Source organism: Saccoglossus kowalevskii, chromosome 15, assembly GCF_978046115.1.
Source record: "Saccoglossus kowalevskii chromosome 15, keSacKowa6.1, whole genome shotgun sequence".
NCBI classification, from domain to species: Eukaryota; Metazoa; Hemichordata; class Enteropneusta; family Harrimaniidae; genus Saccoglossus; species Saccoglossus kowalevskii.
Genome location: NC_140655.1, coordinates 10,769,232 through 10,788,648, shown reverse-complemented (window position 1 = coordinate 10,788,648; position 19,417 = coordinate 10,769,232). Strand labels below are relative to the sequence as shown.

The window sequence follows — 19,417 nt, the reverse complement described above, 5'->3', positions numbered from 1 at the left end:
CGAGATACCTAAATCATAACACCAGTGCATTGTTTCAGATTCATGACTGTACAAAACAACACAACACCAAAATCATTTTCAGCCATGTTGTTTTAATACGTAATGCAAAATATAGGGTATAAGGGAAATTTGCCTAATTTTATATTCACAGAATCAATATTTCAGCGACAATACAGTAGTTAAATTAGCTAAACAGATATGATTTACAGTATCTTTTTCACATTTTAAGTTAAATCATAGATTTATATAAAGAAAAAAAAGAATACAGACAATTTTGTGGCTGACAAGCCACACATGTTGACTCAGTTTTATTGACAAAAGTTCAGGTTGTGGTTTCATGTCAATACAGGCAATTTTTTTTAAATTACACTTCTGCATGTTTTTTATCGTAGTTATATATATGATAATTTCAAGTTGTGCACACCTTGAAAGGCCTCACGTTTTAACAAAACTTGAACAGGCACACCTAAGAAACAGTTGATTTCAATGAATATGCCTACCAATCAGGTAACTTTTAACAAAATCCCCCAGATAACGGAAGTGAACATGAAGTCCATTATGTCTTTGCACCAAATTTGGTCACCAATTGGTCAAATGTCAATGAAAAGAGAAACAAATCGACATACACATGTCCCTCATCACACTCTCCAGATATATTCAAATTACACAGCATTCTGAGTAATTCAACAGAATGGATGAGCAATTATGTCTTCATAGAAATCTACTGTATTTTGAGAGATCCCATCAATCTTGGACATATTCAATAAACTACACGGACTACATGTATATCATTGTTGTCTCATCTTCAGTTTCATTAGTTCCTTTATAAACCTGAATGTGAAAATGAATTATTATCAATAAGTTAAGGTGCTAATTATCCATTATGAAAAAGCTAAGGTGACACTATATAAATGTATTGCAACACTAAGAGCAGCTTTAATTTTAAAAAAAATGTTGGAAATTGACAATTTTCTAGCAGAAATAATTTTATTAGTATAAATTTTCTCCTAGATTGTCATTTGAGAAAAAAAAAAATATTTCTGACTGGTTTGAATGACAAATTAGTAAAATAATTCACATGTCAATCTAAATTATGGTTTTGAGCAAAACTTCTACTTTAGAATACCTACGACTGATAGGCACCAAACTTGTCCTAGTTATAGCACCCTCAGTGGCAATACCAAACTTGTTCTAGTAATAGCGCCCTCGGTGGAAATATTACCGGATGATTTTTTGAGACACACAAGTCCAAAATATCATGGAAATTGGTCAAAATTGAGATTATTTATTCATATCTCAAAATTTTTTAGGTGACATGGGATAAAAAAGTAATATATTATTATTGATATGAAATCTAACATTCCCAAATCATTTAAAAAAAATTGACATATAATTTAGTAATTTTCCAGGGTTGATTCTAGTTTTCCATGATATACAATGGGTGATTATCTCCCACAATGCATTGCATATATGTGCAGTAACATGCTCAGTAGTGCAAAATTTGAATTTGGTTAAACTGCCTAAAGTTGTTATTTCTTTCCAGACTGGTGTTACTTACAATTGATTGGCTCTCTTCCAAGTTGAACTTTAACCCTGTTACAGAACTTAATGCATCTTGTATACTCTGTATACTCTGAAAATGATGACAATACTGGTAATGTCAGTTACATGTATATCGGCAACATACCTGATTTTAAACATTTCGTGATCACTAACAGCATTTTGAGCACCAACGTAAACTCTTGTTTTTGTTCCATAATAAATCTAGATTAATTTTTTTCAAAATTTTTTCAACAAATTTGATTAAGAAGTGAAGCAAATTATTGAAAAATCCATAGAAACCGTTCTGACAAATGAATTATGCTAGTGCTGGTCATCATGAAAATACAGTATGAATGTTTTTTCAAAACATTGAATGTGGATAACATATGCGATGATGATTAAAATGTTAAATGTTCAACCCATCTTGTGATTTTTTTCACTGATTTGTCATAAATCCCATGAAGTTTACTACCAGTACTACAGATCTGCTTGTAACAGAGTAAAATACAGTAATTCACACATATATTTTGGCAAAATCAAAAACTCAAAGGGCGGCAGTCGTCGTGCTGCGTCCTGTTCGATATGGGACTCATAGCGATGTATACAACGCGTGTAAAATACAGTGTTTATTTACATGAAATTCAAACATGCGACGACCACCACGCTTTAAATAACTTGTATATACCTGTAATGAACCATCTTGTTTATTGGCTTTTCCTCTTGTAGCTTTATGACCAGCTACCAGCAGACACCTTGTTGGAATTTTCTCAATTATTAAAAATTGCAGCAAAATATTCAATACTGAATCGGATATTCTGGCGTCTTGTGGTAATGGTGGATTTTTGGTTTCTGAAAAGAAATTAACACAAAGTTAGTCTCGCAGTGGGATAATTTTACTGTAAAATCTGTATCGAAAGCCGCATCCCTAACAGAAGTAGCACCCATCCTTTTTGTGTAATTTCTATAAAAGAAACTGCAGCTTCTATTACAGATTTTAAAAAATATTCAAATTAGTATCAAAATACCGCACAAATCCTCCATGTTGTACTAGAATCTGTTCAGTATCGCTCCAACACATTCAATAAATTTTCAACCTTTTCACCACCAGACTTTCTCACCCCAATTTTTCTGACCCTTTTTCTTATATTTCAGTTAACATAAAATTTGAGTTTTTACTAAAAATATTTCGGCTATTTTTGTCCCAATCTTCTGAAGGAAAGTACAAACTATAAACTATTATTTTGTGAATTTGTAAAGAAAAGAGGTCACTGGAGGTGAAAAGGTTAAATACAATAATATACCTTCATCATCGGTGTCATCCACTTTTGTAAAACTAAAAGTAGAATGCAATTTATGAATTTTTTACACGTCTGCATAGTTTTTGTGCGCATAATATAAGGTTATTACGAAGATACCTCAAATTATGCACGAAGACAGTACAGCAGCAGTATCGACCGACGCGCAGCGGAGGTCGATGCGACAGCATACTGTCTGAGTGCATTGGTACTTTGAGGTATCTTCGTAATAACCTTATTATTATACATCTTTTCCTACTAAGGATACATCATGGGAATGCAGAATCCAAACAATTTAGAACAGAATCAGCGAACTTCTTTGTGTGAAGTCCAGTCAAACCCTGGTGGCAGCCATGTTTGTTTTTATTATTACAGGACGCTTACGCGCGTAATCATTCCATATTTGAAAATACCCCGTAAAATACCGCAAAGTTACGACACGCTGTAACTTATGGCGTTACGGTGACAGATGTATAATAATACATTGTATTTTATTTCCATTAAAATCTGTCTACAATTAATCATTTCAGTTCTCGATCAATGTATTTTTTTTCAGTGAAATGGTAAATGCCATTTTAGCAATGGTTTCCACAGACCGGAATAAAACATACTTCACATTTATTAAAAACCCACTGAAAATATTATCACTTTCTTCTAGACCTTGTATGTCATAAGCAAAATTTTGTGATATTCAGATATATTCTTGCCATAGAAAACCACTGTAAAATGCTCTTACAGACAAACATATTATTTGCACTGTATTTTATTAATTGATTTTATTTGAACTAAAAGTACAGTGACCCCATATTTTTAATCCATTGCTTCATCCATGTATTAACATGAAAAATTAAGTATATAAAAATAAAAAAAATATTCAACAATATTTTTACTTTTGTGCAACGTTCTACCCCAAATATGTTTAATACAGTTTCACAAATATATTGAGAGTTTTTGCATTTTACTACGGAGTAGTTTACTTAAGAGATTATTCTATTATAAGCTGTAAGCCATTATAAATGATGGTCACCTGCCTCAATTTGGGGAGAACAGCATGTCAATTAACTGATTCTAAGAGGAAACACGCCCCTTTCAAATATGAAAAGCAAAGTACTCTTTCAAATATAATTTTTCAATTCAAATTGCTGAGTGGGTTTGTGAAAACGCGCAAATCAAAATAATATAATTATTATAGATTTCATGTTTGCAATAAACTACTAAATCCTCAAGAATAAAACATTGTTTTTTTCAAATTGGCATTATACTTGTACTCGAGCCTGTGTTTGAACTATAGATGGGACTTAGCACACATTGTAAAATTGAAACAGTATTTTAAACAGTACAAACGAATCCCTTTTAAAATGAAAACTTTCATCACAAGTTTAAAACTCAAATGCAAAAAATAAATGGTGAATAATTTTAGATTTGATATGGCTCAGTTGGTTGTTCACGAGTCTAATTCAGTAGTATGGGAAATGTTTCACAGCTGATTCCTCACTCCAATGTATCAGTCTGCCATTCAAAAACGTTGCTATTAGTAACGGTTTAAATTACAGCCATGGAAACAAATTTTTATTTTTAAAAAAGAACAGATATTACATAATTTGTGGGTACCAAGATGATCACATGCCTTGTTGTGAAATCTGAATACTATTTTTACTTGAGTCATTGTGAACACAGTCTAGTTAAGGTTAGACCCCTACTCATAAATGTGAACACCAAGAATTTATAATAAATTGTACTCCCGGCAATATAAGGTTATTGACTATTAAGTTTGGGGTCACCAGCCTAATTTTTGAGAAAATAATCATTGTATTTTAGTGGAAAGTCAGCATTTTTGACACTATTATAATGCTTTTACCACAGGTTTCCATGGCAGAGATATTATGCAATATCTCAAAATCTAGCCTGGTGACATAGGCTGAAAAAATATACCGGTATATTGTGGATGATTGGATAATTTTTGTTGTCCTGAATTATTTAACAAATCTGGGTTTTAAAAAGTGTCCAAAATTGCAATTCTTCTTTAAGCTTGTGTTCCATGAAATTGTTATTATTAGCACAAAAGAATGCATGGGACAATAGCATGGTTTTAAGTAATTAGCACATCACTGCATAAAGCCTCCTCTAAAAATGAATGTGAAAAACAGAATCAATAGACGATGTGTTAAACTATAATGTATAACAACCTTTCAACTTTAAGACTGAAAGACACAGTTGTATGACTCAATTAAAGATGTAGTTTTTTTTGGCCTATGTTAATAATAAAGCTGGTAAATCCTTTCCCAGCAATAATTAGTGTGAGCCTCTACTACATCTTTAATACATGTCATATCAGTTAAAACATGTCATGCCCTGGGTCTCGTGTGAAATAGGATGCATGCAAATTAAATAACATTGTTTATTTACTAAAACAAATTTCTTCATGGTACTTTATGACAAATACTAAGCACCATATGAATGCCAGCTGTTGTATAAAATGTTTTGACATAATACTTACAGTACATGTATTTAACCTTTTCACCACCAGTTCCCTCTTTTGATCACAAATTTACAAAATAGTCTCATTTATAGTCAACACTTTTTTTCAGACAATTGGGGAAAAAATGGCCAAATGTTTGGAGTAAAAAGTGAAAATTGACTCAAATTTTGTCATTCCCAGAAATATTCAAGAATATAAGAAAAAAAGTGCAGACAAATTTGGATGAGAAAGTCGGCTAATGAAAAGATTAATCTAAAATGGAAAAACACACTTATATAATTGACAGAGGTATGTCTATAGTCAAAATAAGTCATATTTTTATAATCCAGAATACAATACATGTAAATGCAATTTTGTGTCTAGATGTGCTTCCATTGTAGATGCGCTTCTGATAGATCAAACAGGATAGTACGTGTTATTTCCTTGTCACATTAAACTGAAATGGAATTACCTGGTTTTATGTGAATACAGTTTTCATATACCCCTTCCAGTTGCTGTGGTCTGTTGGGATCAGATCTGATGGCGGCAGTTAGTACAACTTGCTCTACATTACTAGGATTCAAACAAAACAAACAAAATGGACATATTTAAAGAGTTAGTTATAAAAAAATGAGGAAATGATGTTATGATAACAGATGTACAGGTGGAGGTTTCGGACACCTTTTTTGATGACTAATAAAATCACCTTCAAGCTTTGAAGTATCACCATGTTGTGTTTGATATGGTTTCTATAGTGATGTATTACAATGTGTTTAAAAACACTGATTTTTACACATGCAGTTCAGATTGTGATGTATGTTACATGGAAGCTATGTATTTAGCATGTAATACCATTATGTAATACTGACATCTACGTTCAGTTTGAGAAATAAAGTTACCCAGTGGTCACTGGTGGACAAGACAACATGGCGGCAAAATCATTATTTTACATGGTGTCAGAAGTTGACGGATAAAATGGCACTCTCGAACATACAATTGAAACCCCCAGTGTCCCTTAGCCTGGATGGCAACGTCGCACAGAACTGGAAGGAGTTCCGACGGAGCTGGGAATTGTTCTCTCTAGCAGCAGAACTGAATAAAAAAGTCGCCACATTCCTCCATGTTGCCGGGATCGCAGCGCAACAGGTATTTGAAACATTTCAGTTTACTGACGCCGATGATAAGAAGAAAATCGAGCCAGTCATAAACAAATTCGCTGGTTATTGCGAACCAAAGAAGAATATCACAGTAACTCGTTACTTATTTAACACAAGACATCAAAAGATAAACGAAACGTTCACGGACTATTTGACCGCATTGCGCACATTGTTAAAAGACTGTAGCCTTCCCCCGGATTTGGCGAGCGAATTTTTAAGAGATCGTATCGTTTGTGGAATCAGAAATGAGAAGGTGAGAGAAAGATTGCTTAGAACTGACGACTTGACCTTGCAAAAAGCAATCAACGCATGCAAAATAGCAGAAATATCCGTTGATCAGATGAAATCTCTTTCACTAAATGATACCACCAGCTCAATGGACGTGCATGAAATGAAAACGTCAGAAAGAAGTCAGTCTCGTTGGAGGTCAAATTATAAGCCTGGAAATAAATTAAGATCTGATAAAAATCAGTGTCGCAACTGTCCATATGAACATGAAGTGGATAAGTGTCCCGCACAGGGCAAAACTTGTCGGAAATGTGGTAAACCCAACCATTTTGCCAGTAAATGTCGTAGCAATGGGCGTTACAACTTGGGTACTCAACGAACACAACAGTCAACAAAAAGTTCTCGAAGCTCTAGAAACAAGTATTTAAACAGACCACAGTCAGTGAAAGCCATCGCTACATGTGAGGATACCAGTGATGAAGATTCACTTCCATTCACCATAGATGACATAACAAGTGTACGAACTTTAGAAACTGAAGCTGGACAACAAGCAAAAGACTGGTCACAAAGTTGTGACATTTTAGGTACATGTATAGATTTTAAATTAGATAGTGGGTCACAGGTTGATATTATCCCAGAGTCGATATATATATCATTACCAAACCATGCTAAGAAAATACGGCCCACTACTATCACTTTGAGGTCCTATAGCAATCATATTATCAAGCCTGTTGGGCAGGTAAAGTTAGAAGTGAAGGTGAATAGATCTGATACAAATGGCAAAGTTATAAGTAGCCAACCTATTCCTATTACATTTCAAGTTGTCAAAGATACCACTGTACCAATTCTTGGCAGAGATACATGTGAAAGTATTGGTCTTTTGAAAAGGGTGTTTACAATACAATCAAGCATTGCTGTTCAGAAAGAGAATGTTACTTCATCTGATAGTATGACAAATAATAATATAAATATGCCTCAATCTAACACTAAATCAAGTCCCCTAGTAGGTCAAAAAGCAAGCAAGGAGGCACGAGTATTACTTGGACACAACAAGGATCTGTTTGAAGGGTTAGGGTGTTTGCAAAACCGTGAATATGATATTCAGGTTGACTCCACTGTTCCCCCAGTGCAGCTGCCACCACGCCAGATACCCCACAAAATACAGTATAAGGTTAAAACTGAGTTGGAACGAATGGTTAAACTGGATGTAATTGAACCAGTCACTGAACCTACTGAATGGGTTAGTCAGATTACCACGGTCATAAAAAAAATGGCCAAGTTCGTGTGTGTCTTGATCCGCGAGAATTAAATAAAGCGATTTGTCGTCAGCACTATCCAACTACCGTGCTGGAAGACATAGTAACAAGAATGCCAAACGCTAAGGTATTCTCAAAATTTGATGCGACCTCAGGATATTGGCAACTCAGGTTGAGTGAAAAGAGTTCTAAATTGACTACATTTAACACACCCTGGGGGAGATACAAATTCAAAAGGATGCCATTTGGAATTAGTTCAGCAGGGGAAATTTGGCAGAGAGCAATGGTTGAGGAATTCGACAGTCTTGAAGGGTTTGAAGTTATAGTAGACGACATGTTGTTGTATGGAGATAGTAATGTACAACATGACAAATGTCTTGCCCAATTTCTGAGAAGGGTACAAAGATCTGGGTTAAAGTTCAATGGTCCAAAATGCGAGATAGGTGTAGAGGAAGTTGAGTTTTCAGGTCACCTGCTAACAAGTAATGGACTGAAACCTAGTCCAGGTAGAATTAGAGCTCTTACAGAAATGCCTAAACCTCAAAACAAATCAGATCTCCAAACGTTTCTGGGTATCATGGTATACCTTTCTAAATTTATGCCAAACCTGTCTGCACTCACAGCACCGCTACGTGAGCTACTTGGTAAAGGCATAGAGTGGACCTGGGAAGATAGGCATGACGTAGCCTTTAACAAATTAATTACTGTAGCCACTCAAGCTCCCGTACTTAAATATTATGACGCTAAAAAACCTGTCACGGTTTCAACTGATGCAAGTAACAAAGGGTTGGGAGCTATATGATTAGCCAAGATTCACAACCAGTCGCGTATGCATCACGGAGGCTCAATAATGCTGAAACAAATTATGCACCCATAGAAAAGGAAATGAGTGCTATACTTTTTGGTTGCAGTCGCTTTCATGACTATATATTTGGAGCTAAAACTATAGTGGAGACGGATCATAAACCACTGGTTGGAATATTCAAAAAACCGCTGCACAAACTTAGCCCTCGTTTACAACGCATGCGCATGACTCTCCTTAGATACGACTTAGATGTCATATACAAACCAGGGAAAGACATGTTTGTACCTGATATGCTTAGTCGAGCCCCATTAATGGATGCTCCTCCACAAGTCAATGATGACAACGACGTTCTAAGTATCATAAATCAAATGCCCATTTCTGACCAGAAACTAGCTATGTTACGGGAGGAAACCGTGAATGACCCCCACCTTGATAAAGGTCATTAACCTTGTCCTTTCAGGGTGGTAAAATTGTAGGACACGCATTCCGGATGAAGCTAAACCTTTTCATACATTTCGCGATGAAATCACTTATTCTAATGGGCTGTTGTTTCGCAACAATCAAGTGATAATTCCTACAAGTATGCGCCCTGAAATCATTAAAAAACTACACATAAGTCACCAAGGAATAGTAAAGTCTAAACAAAGGGCTCGATCAATTATGTTTTGGCCAGGTATGAATAGCGAAATTGAAGAAATAGTCTCTAAATGTTCTACATGCATGGAATTTCGCAGTAAAAGGCCATGCGAACCAATGATTCCGCATGAAATACCAGACCACCCATGGTCTAAAATCGGCACCGACCTGTTTGAAATAGGAACAGAAAATTACCTAATCTTAATAGATTACTATTCTAAATTTCCGGAGGTAATCAGAATTCCAAACAAAACTGCCCATGCAGTGATATCAGCAACTAAATCTGTGTTTGCCAGAGAGGGAATTCCGGATACAGTAATCAGTGACAATGGTCCCTGCTATGACAACCAGGAGTATAAAGATTTTGCTCACCAATGGGAGTTCCATCATATCAAAATTAGTCCTGGTTATTCTCAATCAAATGGCCAAGTAGAAAACGCTGTAAAAACTGTGAAGCGGTTAATGAAAAAAGCATTTAAAGCTGGCCAAGATCCGTACATGTCATTGTTAGAATACCGGAACACCCCCTTAGATGGAACAGATAGTTTTGCCCCAAGTCAGTTGTTAAAAAGCAGAATTCTCAAATCAAAACTTCCAACTGCTGAAAACCTGATCAAACCTCACATTGTACCCCCTATGCTGAATAAATTAAAGGCCAGGCAGTGCAAGCAGAAATACTATGACCGCACAGCAAGCCATAACATTCGCCAACCGATTTCAGGACAGTCTGTAAGATTTCGAAACCCTCGGAATAAATGGGAATATGGTGTGGTAAGGGAAACACTGCCACAGCCTAGAAGTGTGCTTGTTGAAACTACATCAGGAAAATTGTACAAAAGAGATCGCAGACACATGTACCCAACATGTGAAGTCCCACCACTAGCAGAATTGCTTGATGATGGAGACCCGCCTGAAACAATCAATAAACCAATTTCAGACTTAAATGACAAAATGGTTCAACATAAATTATCAAGTAGCACAAATGTTGGAAACATTCCAACTAAAACAAAATATGAACATGTTAAGGTTCGACAAGACATTACTACTGGTAGTGGTAGAGTGTCAAAAGGGAAAACCCAGTTAAACTGTTTTGTAATGTTTTCTTTTTGCAAATGATTGTTAACTGTTATGAGTTAATTTGTATTATGTATTGACTAGTTGAACAGTTCTTGCACTGTAATATAAAACAAACCATCACTTTTATATGACAAAGGACCACATGAATTCCTTAAGTCAAAGTGTAACCAAGTTCATTTGATAGGTAAATTTTGCAACCCAAGGTTTTAAAGATAATGTTATTTAAAATAGTTCTCAGTGAGTTTGCTTTCTTTGATGTTCAAGTTATGTAACAAATTAAAATACTGTCCTGTATGTGATCTAGTGTATGCAGTCCAAGGACTGATTCTAAGTATTGTTAGCACATGTATACCATTCAAAACTGTGTATAAACTCATTATTCACAATAATAAGTATCAAGTGAAAAGGGGCATGTGATGTATGTTACATGGAAGCTATGTATTTAGCATGTAATACCATTATGTAATACTGACATCTACGTTCAGTTTGAGAAATAAAGTTACCCAGTGGTCACTGGTGGACAAGACAACATAGCGGCAAAATCATTATTTTACACAGATTACAGTGTCGCTTCAAGTCCCACTAAAATTTAGAAATCATAGTTTACAGCAGCAAATTGCAAAAATCAATATCAATTATGCAAATAATAAATTAGGCTTATGAATATATTTTTATTAATTATACATTCATCTGTAAGGCATTGTCAATAGACATTCCAAAACATAATAGGTAACATGCTAAAAAGTTACTTGTTAGAACATGTATTTCAATAATTGAATTCAAAAACATGTCATGATAGAAATCAACTCACATTGCAAAAATGTACATCCAATATTAATTAATTGAAATGCAAAATTGGCCACTCAAGTTGTTTTTTCCCAGAAAAAAATTAAAATACATCAGTTTGCAATTGAATTTTTTTGTTTGGTAATGAATTACAGCACAAAGCTTATTTCTCAACTCCAAAATTTGTAATATTGTATTTGCTCTTTCAATAATGCATTGAGCTTATGTAAATGATGTGCATGCAGCTGAGTTTATGGTTGAACAAGTAATATTTTAATGATCCAGCTTGCAAATGTAATTTGCATTTCTTTTGGAGACGCAATTAAAAACACATTTAAGAAATATATTGACTTTGAACATGGACACTCAGAGAACGTCAGAAATATGGCTCCAAAACTGCATTCACTGAAACAAAATGGCCACCAGACAGCTATTTTGCGTTCAACATGACAAACAAAGTTTAATGTACATACCAAGTTTGAACACGAATAACCCAGATTCTGACCCAGATTTGCAGAAATGCTTAATTTTGATGAAACTGTTAACATTAAAACAACCACAATTCAGCCATTTTTAGTCATATAACCAGATGATTAACTATGCACATTTACGACATGATGTATATGTAAAGTTTGAAGATGAGTGTTCAGGACATGTCAGAAATATAGCTCCAAAACTACATATTGTCTAATGTTTATACTAATTTTGAACAAAATCCTTCTTTTTTAATATGTTTTTTTTATTACAATTATAAGAAACAACAGCCACCAATTGCAAGGTAGTCATAATAGTGAATTTTCTTAGTCATGTTATGGCCATCCACTACATCAAAAGAAGTAAATGAAAAAAAATTATTTTAAGGGTAAAATTTGCATAAAAACAAAACTTGCATGAAAATTTACTCATTTGCATAAAATAAAAGTTTAAGTTTAAGCAAATACATGGGTAGGTAGGGTTATCAGAAAGTATTTTTTTCCTCTGGCTCATAGGGAATACATTTTCCACAGAAGAAAACAAATATTTGCACTTCTCCTACCCAGCAAAGGTTTTAAAATGATCCACTCTTTATCTGTATTAAATCTTCTTCAAGTAGGTTTTTAAATGATTACCTGTTTGCACATTCATCCATGATTCTATTGACAACATGATGGCAATCCTCACCACAAAGTACTGTATTCAGCACAACTATAGAGTACTGTAGATAAATATATAAAATAACACTTATGTTAGTAAAGACCACCTGCCTATAGTGACCACCTTTAAGCAGTCATGTGCAGTGACCTTTATATAAAAACCATCTGCCTATAGTGACTAGCTTTAAGCAGTCATGTGCAGTGACCTTTATATAAAGACCACCTGCCTATAGTGACTAGCTTTAAGCAGTCATGTGCAGTGACCTTTATATAAAGACCACCTCCCTATAGTGACTACCTTTAAGCAGTCATGTGCAGTGACCTTTATATAAAGACCACCTGCCTATAGTGACTAGCTTTAAGCAGTCATGTGCAGTGACCTTTATATAAAGACCACCTGCCTATAGTGACTACCTTTAAGCAGTCATGTGCAGTGATCTTTATATAAAGACCACCTGCCTATAGTGACTACCTTTAAGCAGTCATGTGCAGTGACCTTTATATAAAGACCACCTCCCTATAGTGACTAGCTTTAAGCAGTCATGTGCAGTGACCTTTATATATAGACCACCTGCCTATAGTGAATAGTTTTAAGCAGTCATGTACAGTGACCTTTATATAAAGACCACCTGCCTACAGTGACCACCTTTAAGCAGTCATGTGCAGTGACTTTATATAAAGAGCACCTGCCTATAGTGACCACCTTTAAGCAGTCATGTACAGTGACCTTTATATAAAAGACCACCTGCCTATAGTGACCACCTTTAAGCAGTCATGTGCAGTACATCCCCTTTTTGTCAAGGCCACCTGTCCAGTGTGACCAGTGTCCATTTTGGCACCTGTTTAGGCAAATGAACCTGTGTGTAATAGCAAACATGGTGATTGCACATCTTTGCCACGAGTAGCTAACAGTCTCTACACTGACTTTTTCAATTAACTCAAGGCAAACAAACATATATTTATTTTACTCACCATCTTTAAAGGATGGTGGTCGCCACAATAAGCCATGTTCAATATATTAGTTTACATAAAACGTGCTATGAGATGACCACAGCCCTTTAACTATCTGTTGACAAATAACTGCATCTTAAACTGAGAAATTTGTGTCATTTGTTTTTTCACAAAATTTATTTAAAATTTGTTTTTGAAAACTGTGTAGTGCGTAATATTAACCATATACATGAATATTTTGTTACCCTGTCTTTGAGGAATATTTTAGTGACTACCCTGGTACCATATTGTCTCTATTTAGTAACACATGCACTTGAAAATGAGTGGAAATGGAAATGAATCTGTGGTCAAAATGAGTATTTTATTGATCCTGCGTATAAAAACAAAAAGCTATTTTTTGCTTTATCTGCGCTTTTATGAGAGATGTGCTTCCAATGGAGAAAACCCCTGTCACAAAAATAAAACAGAAACTCGCAGATATGGCTATGGAATGAAAAAGATGGCGAATTTGATGACTCACTCAGACAAAAATATCATGTGACATTGAAATCTGCAAATGATCTAATAATTGAGTTTCTTACCTCTTCATAGATACAGTTCAATATTTGTATTTTGTCAAATTCACACATCACAGGTGATGCAGGTTGTTCTCTTACACAGGATGGTTGTTTATCAGATAGCTCAGCAATGTCTAAAGAACTATAGGATATCTTATGATCTATGCCAAATACTGCCCGGCTGTAGAAATATAAGAAATTGGCATTGGTCTGGTAAAAGGGTCTGTAATAGTTTGGCACAGGGAAAAGTGTTACTTACAGTAGAAAGGTAGATTTCGTAATGAAACAAGCAGCCTATCGGCTGAGATAGCTCCGCTGTTAGCAATGCACATTTCAATTAAAAAACTGAAGACATCATTAGAAAATGAACAATATGTATAGTATCAAAGCAATTAGACTTACAGTTTTTAACAAGAAGTCGAAAATATCACTTTCTACCAAAAATGACGAAAATATTCACCGAAATTAGAGAATTAAAGATATCATCACGAAATGAACAAATCTGAGAGAGGTCCACATGTAGTACCTATATATGTAATATCAAAGCAATCGGACTTACAGTTTTTAACAAGAAGTCGAAAATATCACTTTTTACCAAAAATGACAAAAATATTCACAAAAATTAGAGAATTGAAGATATTATCACAAAAGGAACAAATCTGAGAAAGGTCTACATGTAGTATCTATATATGTAATATCAAAGCAATTGAACTATTGTTTTTTAACAAGAAGTCGTAAATATCACTTTTTACCAAAAATTACAAAAATATTCACCAAAATTAGAGAATTGAAGATATCATCACAAAATGAACAAATCTGAGAGAGGTCCATATGTAGTACCTATATATGTAATATCAAAGCAATCGGACTTGCGGTTTTTAACAAGAAGTCGAAAATATCACTTTTTACCAAAAATGACAAAAATATTCACCAAAATTAGAGAATTAAAGATATCATTACAAAATGAACAAACTTGAGAGAGGTCCACATGTAGTACCTATAAATGTAATATCAAAGCAATTGCACTTGCAGTTTTTAACAAGAAGTCGAAAATATCACTTTTTACCAAAAATAACAAAAATATTCACCAAAATTAGAGAATTGAAGATATCAACATGAAATGAACAAACCTGAGAGAGGTCTACCCAAGGTACATATACACCAAGTATCAAAGCATTCAGGCTTGTAGTTTTCAAGAAGAAGTCGAAAAAGTAAAACATTGACACGGACAACGACGGACAATCACTCATATGATAAGCTCCGGTCGACAAAGTCGACAGCGGAGCTAAAAAGAGAACTGGTGGTGAAAAGGTTAAAATAATAATTATATACCAGTGTAATATTTAAAATGACAATGTATTGAAATTCTGTTTGTTGTATGCAAAACCAAAGGAATCATAAAAATCACAAAACGTTTTTTGCTGTAAAATTTTACAATTTTAGTGAAACTATTGGACCATATGGCAATGATGTGTTTCCAATTTTTAAAAAAAGTCTATTATTGTGACTGACTGACGGACAAAATGTTAGCATATCCCATTTGCTTAAAGCGGGGGAGTCGTCACCTGCGCATGCGTCAGGTGGCCATAGCGTGTCATTGTTTAGAAAACAAGCGTCTACCCACGAGCCTTTGCGTTTTAGCGTGTGTTGTTATCGCCGCTTGAGACTCAATTCCCGCGAGTGCGCAGGTGACAACCCTCCCGCTTCAACTAGAAATGCATGTTTTTCTATAATAGGCGGATCATAGTGCAAATATTTTAATGATCCAGCATATACCTTGTTTGCTCTATTAGTAGGGCATGCGTTAACATAAATTACATGTACTAAGGTATTACTGTGTTCAAAACAAGTCATATTTTAATTATTCAGTATACAATAAATTTTGGTTTATATGCGCTTCTAGCGGAGATGTAATTTTAATAAAGGAAACACTTTCTCAAGCCCCCACTCCCCGCCAATCCTTAACCTGGGCCCTAACCCTCACACTCCAGCCCCTCGATGTAAATGTATATACCCTCCAAATAACTATACATATCCTGAAGAGGAACATATACAATTGAAATTGGGGGGGGGGCACTGAGGGCATGGTTAGAATAAGAGTTACGGATTATAGGGCCCTCGGCAAGTTGTGAGAGGGGGTGATATTTACATTTGGTCGACTGTGTTTGGGTGAGTAGTAAATCAATGACTGAACGAATGATATAACCCAATCCTAAAGTGACGTGAATCCAGGGATATATTCACATAAATAGTATTCGATCACTGAACTCTAAAACTAAACTAAACATTGCCAAGTCATTTTCACAATTTTTTTAGGTTTTTTTTTTTTCTATTCATAACTCGTTCAATACTCAATTTCACTTCGCTATGATTCTTAGCCCTCTTGGCTCCTGGTCTAGTTTACATTTGGTGTAATTGCCGAGCCGACTCACACTCAATAAACAGCTCTGATTTGTTAAACTTAAAAGAAGTTGTTCAAGCTCAAAGTAACACCATAATCGAAACAAGAAATATTATAAGTGATATACCTTCCTGCAGCAGCAACGTCAGTATAAGCAAGGATGACACGGTTTTTGAACATTTCGGGATTCTACTTGTAAATCTATCTCGTTAATTTATGATTAACAGTTAGAATATATCAGCCGTCAACGAACGAACACAGCTCAATATCTGACCTCAAGTTCAGGTCATACGGTCAGCTGTGTGGTAATGAGCTTTGCAAATATCACTATCAGACAAGTATTCGTCACACTTTACGAATAATTCGACTGAATGTGTCTTTAAAATTATGTTAATAACATTGAGTTACATCTGTCAGTCAACAAATATACGACATGCAACAAATGTCCGTGTCTGTGGCGTAATTTCAATTTTGTGCTGTTAATTCGCAACTAGTTCGAAAATGCCTTCGAGTGGGAACGCGATTTGATTGGCTACACCATGGAACTATAAACCCTACACATTTTGACGACAGTGACACACCTCCAAATTACGAAACGTGGTATACTACTGCCATTATTATTTCTCTGTCAGATGCCCGCACATTGAAGCATTTTTTTCTATTTTACTCCATCAATCACCCACTGTTCATCGAGTTATTTTACTAGTGGGACACACTATCAGTTCTATTTAACGCGTATGCGCTGTAAGTTGAGAAAATTGTATACCATACATGTGACCTCAAGCAGCTGGGGCCACGGATTCCAGTCACCTGACATCGGCTGATCGGCTGTTTGTGAGCTGTCCGACTCAACGAAATTACACATTTTTCAGAGTATTTACGTGTACCGGGGACACCCCCGAGGTCAAGAGTCAATATGCTGACTGTCACGCTGCAAGTCTTTAGAAGAATTCAAAGGTAAATTCCCTGCATTTTAATGCGATCGCAAGTTTCAGTTCACGCGGTTTGTGTTTCTTACAGCACCGGCTAAAAGGAACTTAATATATACCGGTTAACTGTGGATCATGGTCCCATGTATGGCCGTATTTTTACTGGCTTGAAACATGGAGGCGTTAATCCTCCATGCTTGAAACAAATCATGCATCAGATGTTGGAATTAATTGAATAATAATTATATATCAACTGAAAAATTATAATTTTTTTCTTCTCAGTTATTTTTTGTTGGTATTTTTAAAACTCTCCAAGATGTGATTCAAGAAAACAATTTTGATACCTTGTATTTAATAAAAATTACAGATATTTGTGAATTAATTGATATACAAAGTCGTATGTGAAAAAATAGGGGCCACAGACAATTTTTTTTTTTTTTTTTTTTTTTTTGAGTTGATACTTCGAATTCTGTGGGGTGAAACATGACCCAAACTTTTTTCTTAAATGCGAGGTAGTTATACAATGAGAAGGATTAAAAAAAAAAAAAAAACAGGGTACAGACTTATTATATCAAAACTAAAAATTCTGCCTTCGGTTGGCCGTATGGGGACAGAACATGGAATTTGTCTCGCAGTTTCCATATCAGTGTCAAATGATGACGTGGGATATGAAGGGTAATGTGTACAATATCTGCCAATGCTCAATACATTACAGCACACCATGTGCAAGGAACTATATAGAACACCTTTGTTTGTAGTTCCATGACCTAACCTACTTTTTTTGGAAATTTTGGAACTGCAGCTCTGATTTTATATGTCTACTGTTATAAAATATCTTGTTATAAGATTCTCAACTTTTGTTTTCAAACAAAATGATTGTCAATGCCCTGAAGGTTTACAACATGTCAGTACCTGTTCGTACACCAAATCTCCATGGTACATGTATAATTATAACAACATATTTCAGAGACTTTTCGGCTACCCATATGACCACAGTGCCTGGTCTATGTTTGTTGCCAATCATGTCAAATCCTTTTTTTTTAAATTTACAGAAATGTAATTTAGAGAGCTGCATGCTTGTCCCATAGTATATTGTGTTTTATTATATTTAATGTCCTTTGACCACACATAATGTAACAAAATATATTATTTAGTGTCAAATAAAATATACCATACTATACTATTAACTACTTTATATTACAGTGTTTGAATCAAATCATATACTAATGTACTGACACATTTGGCCTAATTGTGTAGTATCACAGTAAAATATTAATTGATTTCCATATATATTTTTATTTATTTATTTTCTGGTTATTTTTTGTGTGCATGTGTTTTTTTTATATAGACACATTTGTCTGAAATAAATGCCTAATTTTTAAAGATATGGTTGTTTGAATAGTTTATGCTATACTATTCTTGGTGCAACAACGGCTATCAATTATCTTTTTAAATATTAATAAATTGCAAAAATAATAATCTTTAATCACTTAACATCCATTGGAATGGATGAAATTCGATACATGACAATGAACGAAAATACAATACAAACATTAATAAAAATAACTAAGAACTACAAAAGAGGAAAAAAACAAAACTTTAAGTAAAATATACTTTGATGAATCAAACTATTACACTTATACTTCATTATTAGTGACCCAATTATGTAATAGAGTTATGATGGTGTTGCTGCCTCAAGTCAAATGAAAAATTTTAGGTATTGAACAAGAGGTATTGCCATTTTTTGGCAACTTAATAAGAAAATGAACTTTTCGTTGAGATTCAAATTCTTGAAAGCATTTTCATGCTGTTCAGCTTTTGTGAAGAGTTGATTTTTCTGGTGGCAATAAATTGGGCACGACATAACAAAGTGTTGCTCATCTTCGATTTCATTGATGGTACAGTAATTACATATTCTTTGTTCTAAAGGCACTCAATTTCTTAGTGAGTGATTACTTAATCCAAACTTGGTTAGAATTTCAAGGAGTTCTTCATTTTTAATTTCTAGTAGGTAGATTTCTATTTCTATATCTTTCCTGAAGGTTCTGTAGGTACTTAATTGGCAGTTGAATCAAACCAGCCAATCAATGAGCCCAGTTTGCAGCAATGTCATTTGAAATTGTGCTGATGTTATTCAGTCAGCCAATAGAATGGTTTCTATTTTTCATGATTCAATGTCAAAATGCCAATCTTTCAAAGGGGATTA

At 34.6% G+C, this 19,417-nt stretch overlaps 2 protein-coding genes across 2 annotated transcripts in view; one reads left to right on the top strand and one right to left on the bottom strand.

The window, feature by feature from the left end:
• Positions 1-664: 664 nt before the first annotated feature.
• On the bottom strand, positions 665-16,561 carry LOC100376027 (uncharacterized). Its single transcript, XM_002737957.4, has 7 exons — positions 16,410-16,561; positions 13,906-14,062; positions 12,350-12,435; positions 5,768-5,868; positions 2,228-2,391; positions 1,559-1,633; positions 665-831 (listed from the first exon to the last, which is right to left on the bottom strand). The coding sequence occupies exons 1-7, from the start codon at positions 16,460-16,462 to the stop codon at positions 778-780; spliced, it is 690 nt and encodes a 229-aa protein (XP_002738003.1). The 5' UTR covers positions 16,463-16,561; the 3' UTR covers positions 665-777.
• Positions 16,562-17,014: 453 nt separating this feature from the next.
• The window catches only part of LOC100377239 (delta-1-pyrroline-5-carboxylate dehydrogenase, mitochondrial-like), a 30,793-nt gene continuing 28,390 nt past the window's right edge, over positions 17,015-19,417 (top strand). Inside the window, exon 1 of the mRNA XM_085490419.1 lies at positions 17,015-17,239. Within this exon, the coding sequence (XP_085346545.1) occupies positions 17,199-17,239 (41 nt within the window). The 5' untranslated portion in view covers positions 17,015-17,198. The remainder of the gene's footprint in view (positions 17,240-19,417) is intronic.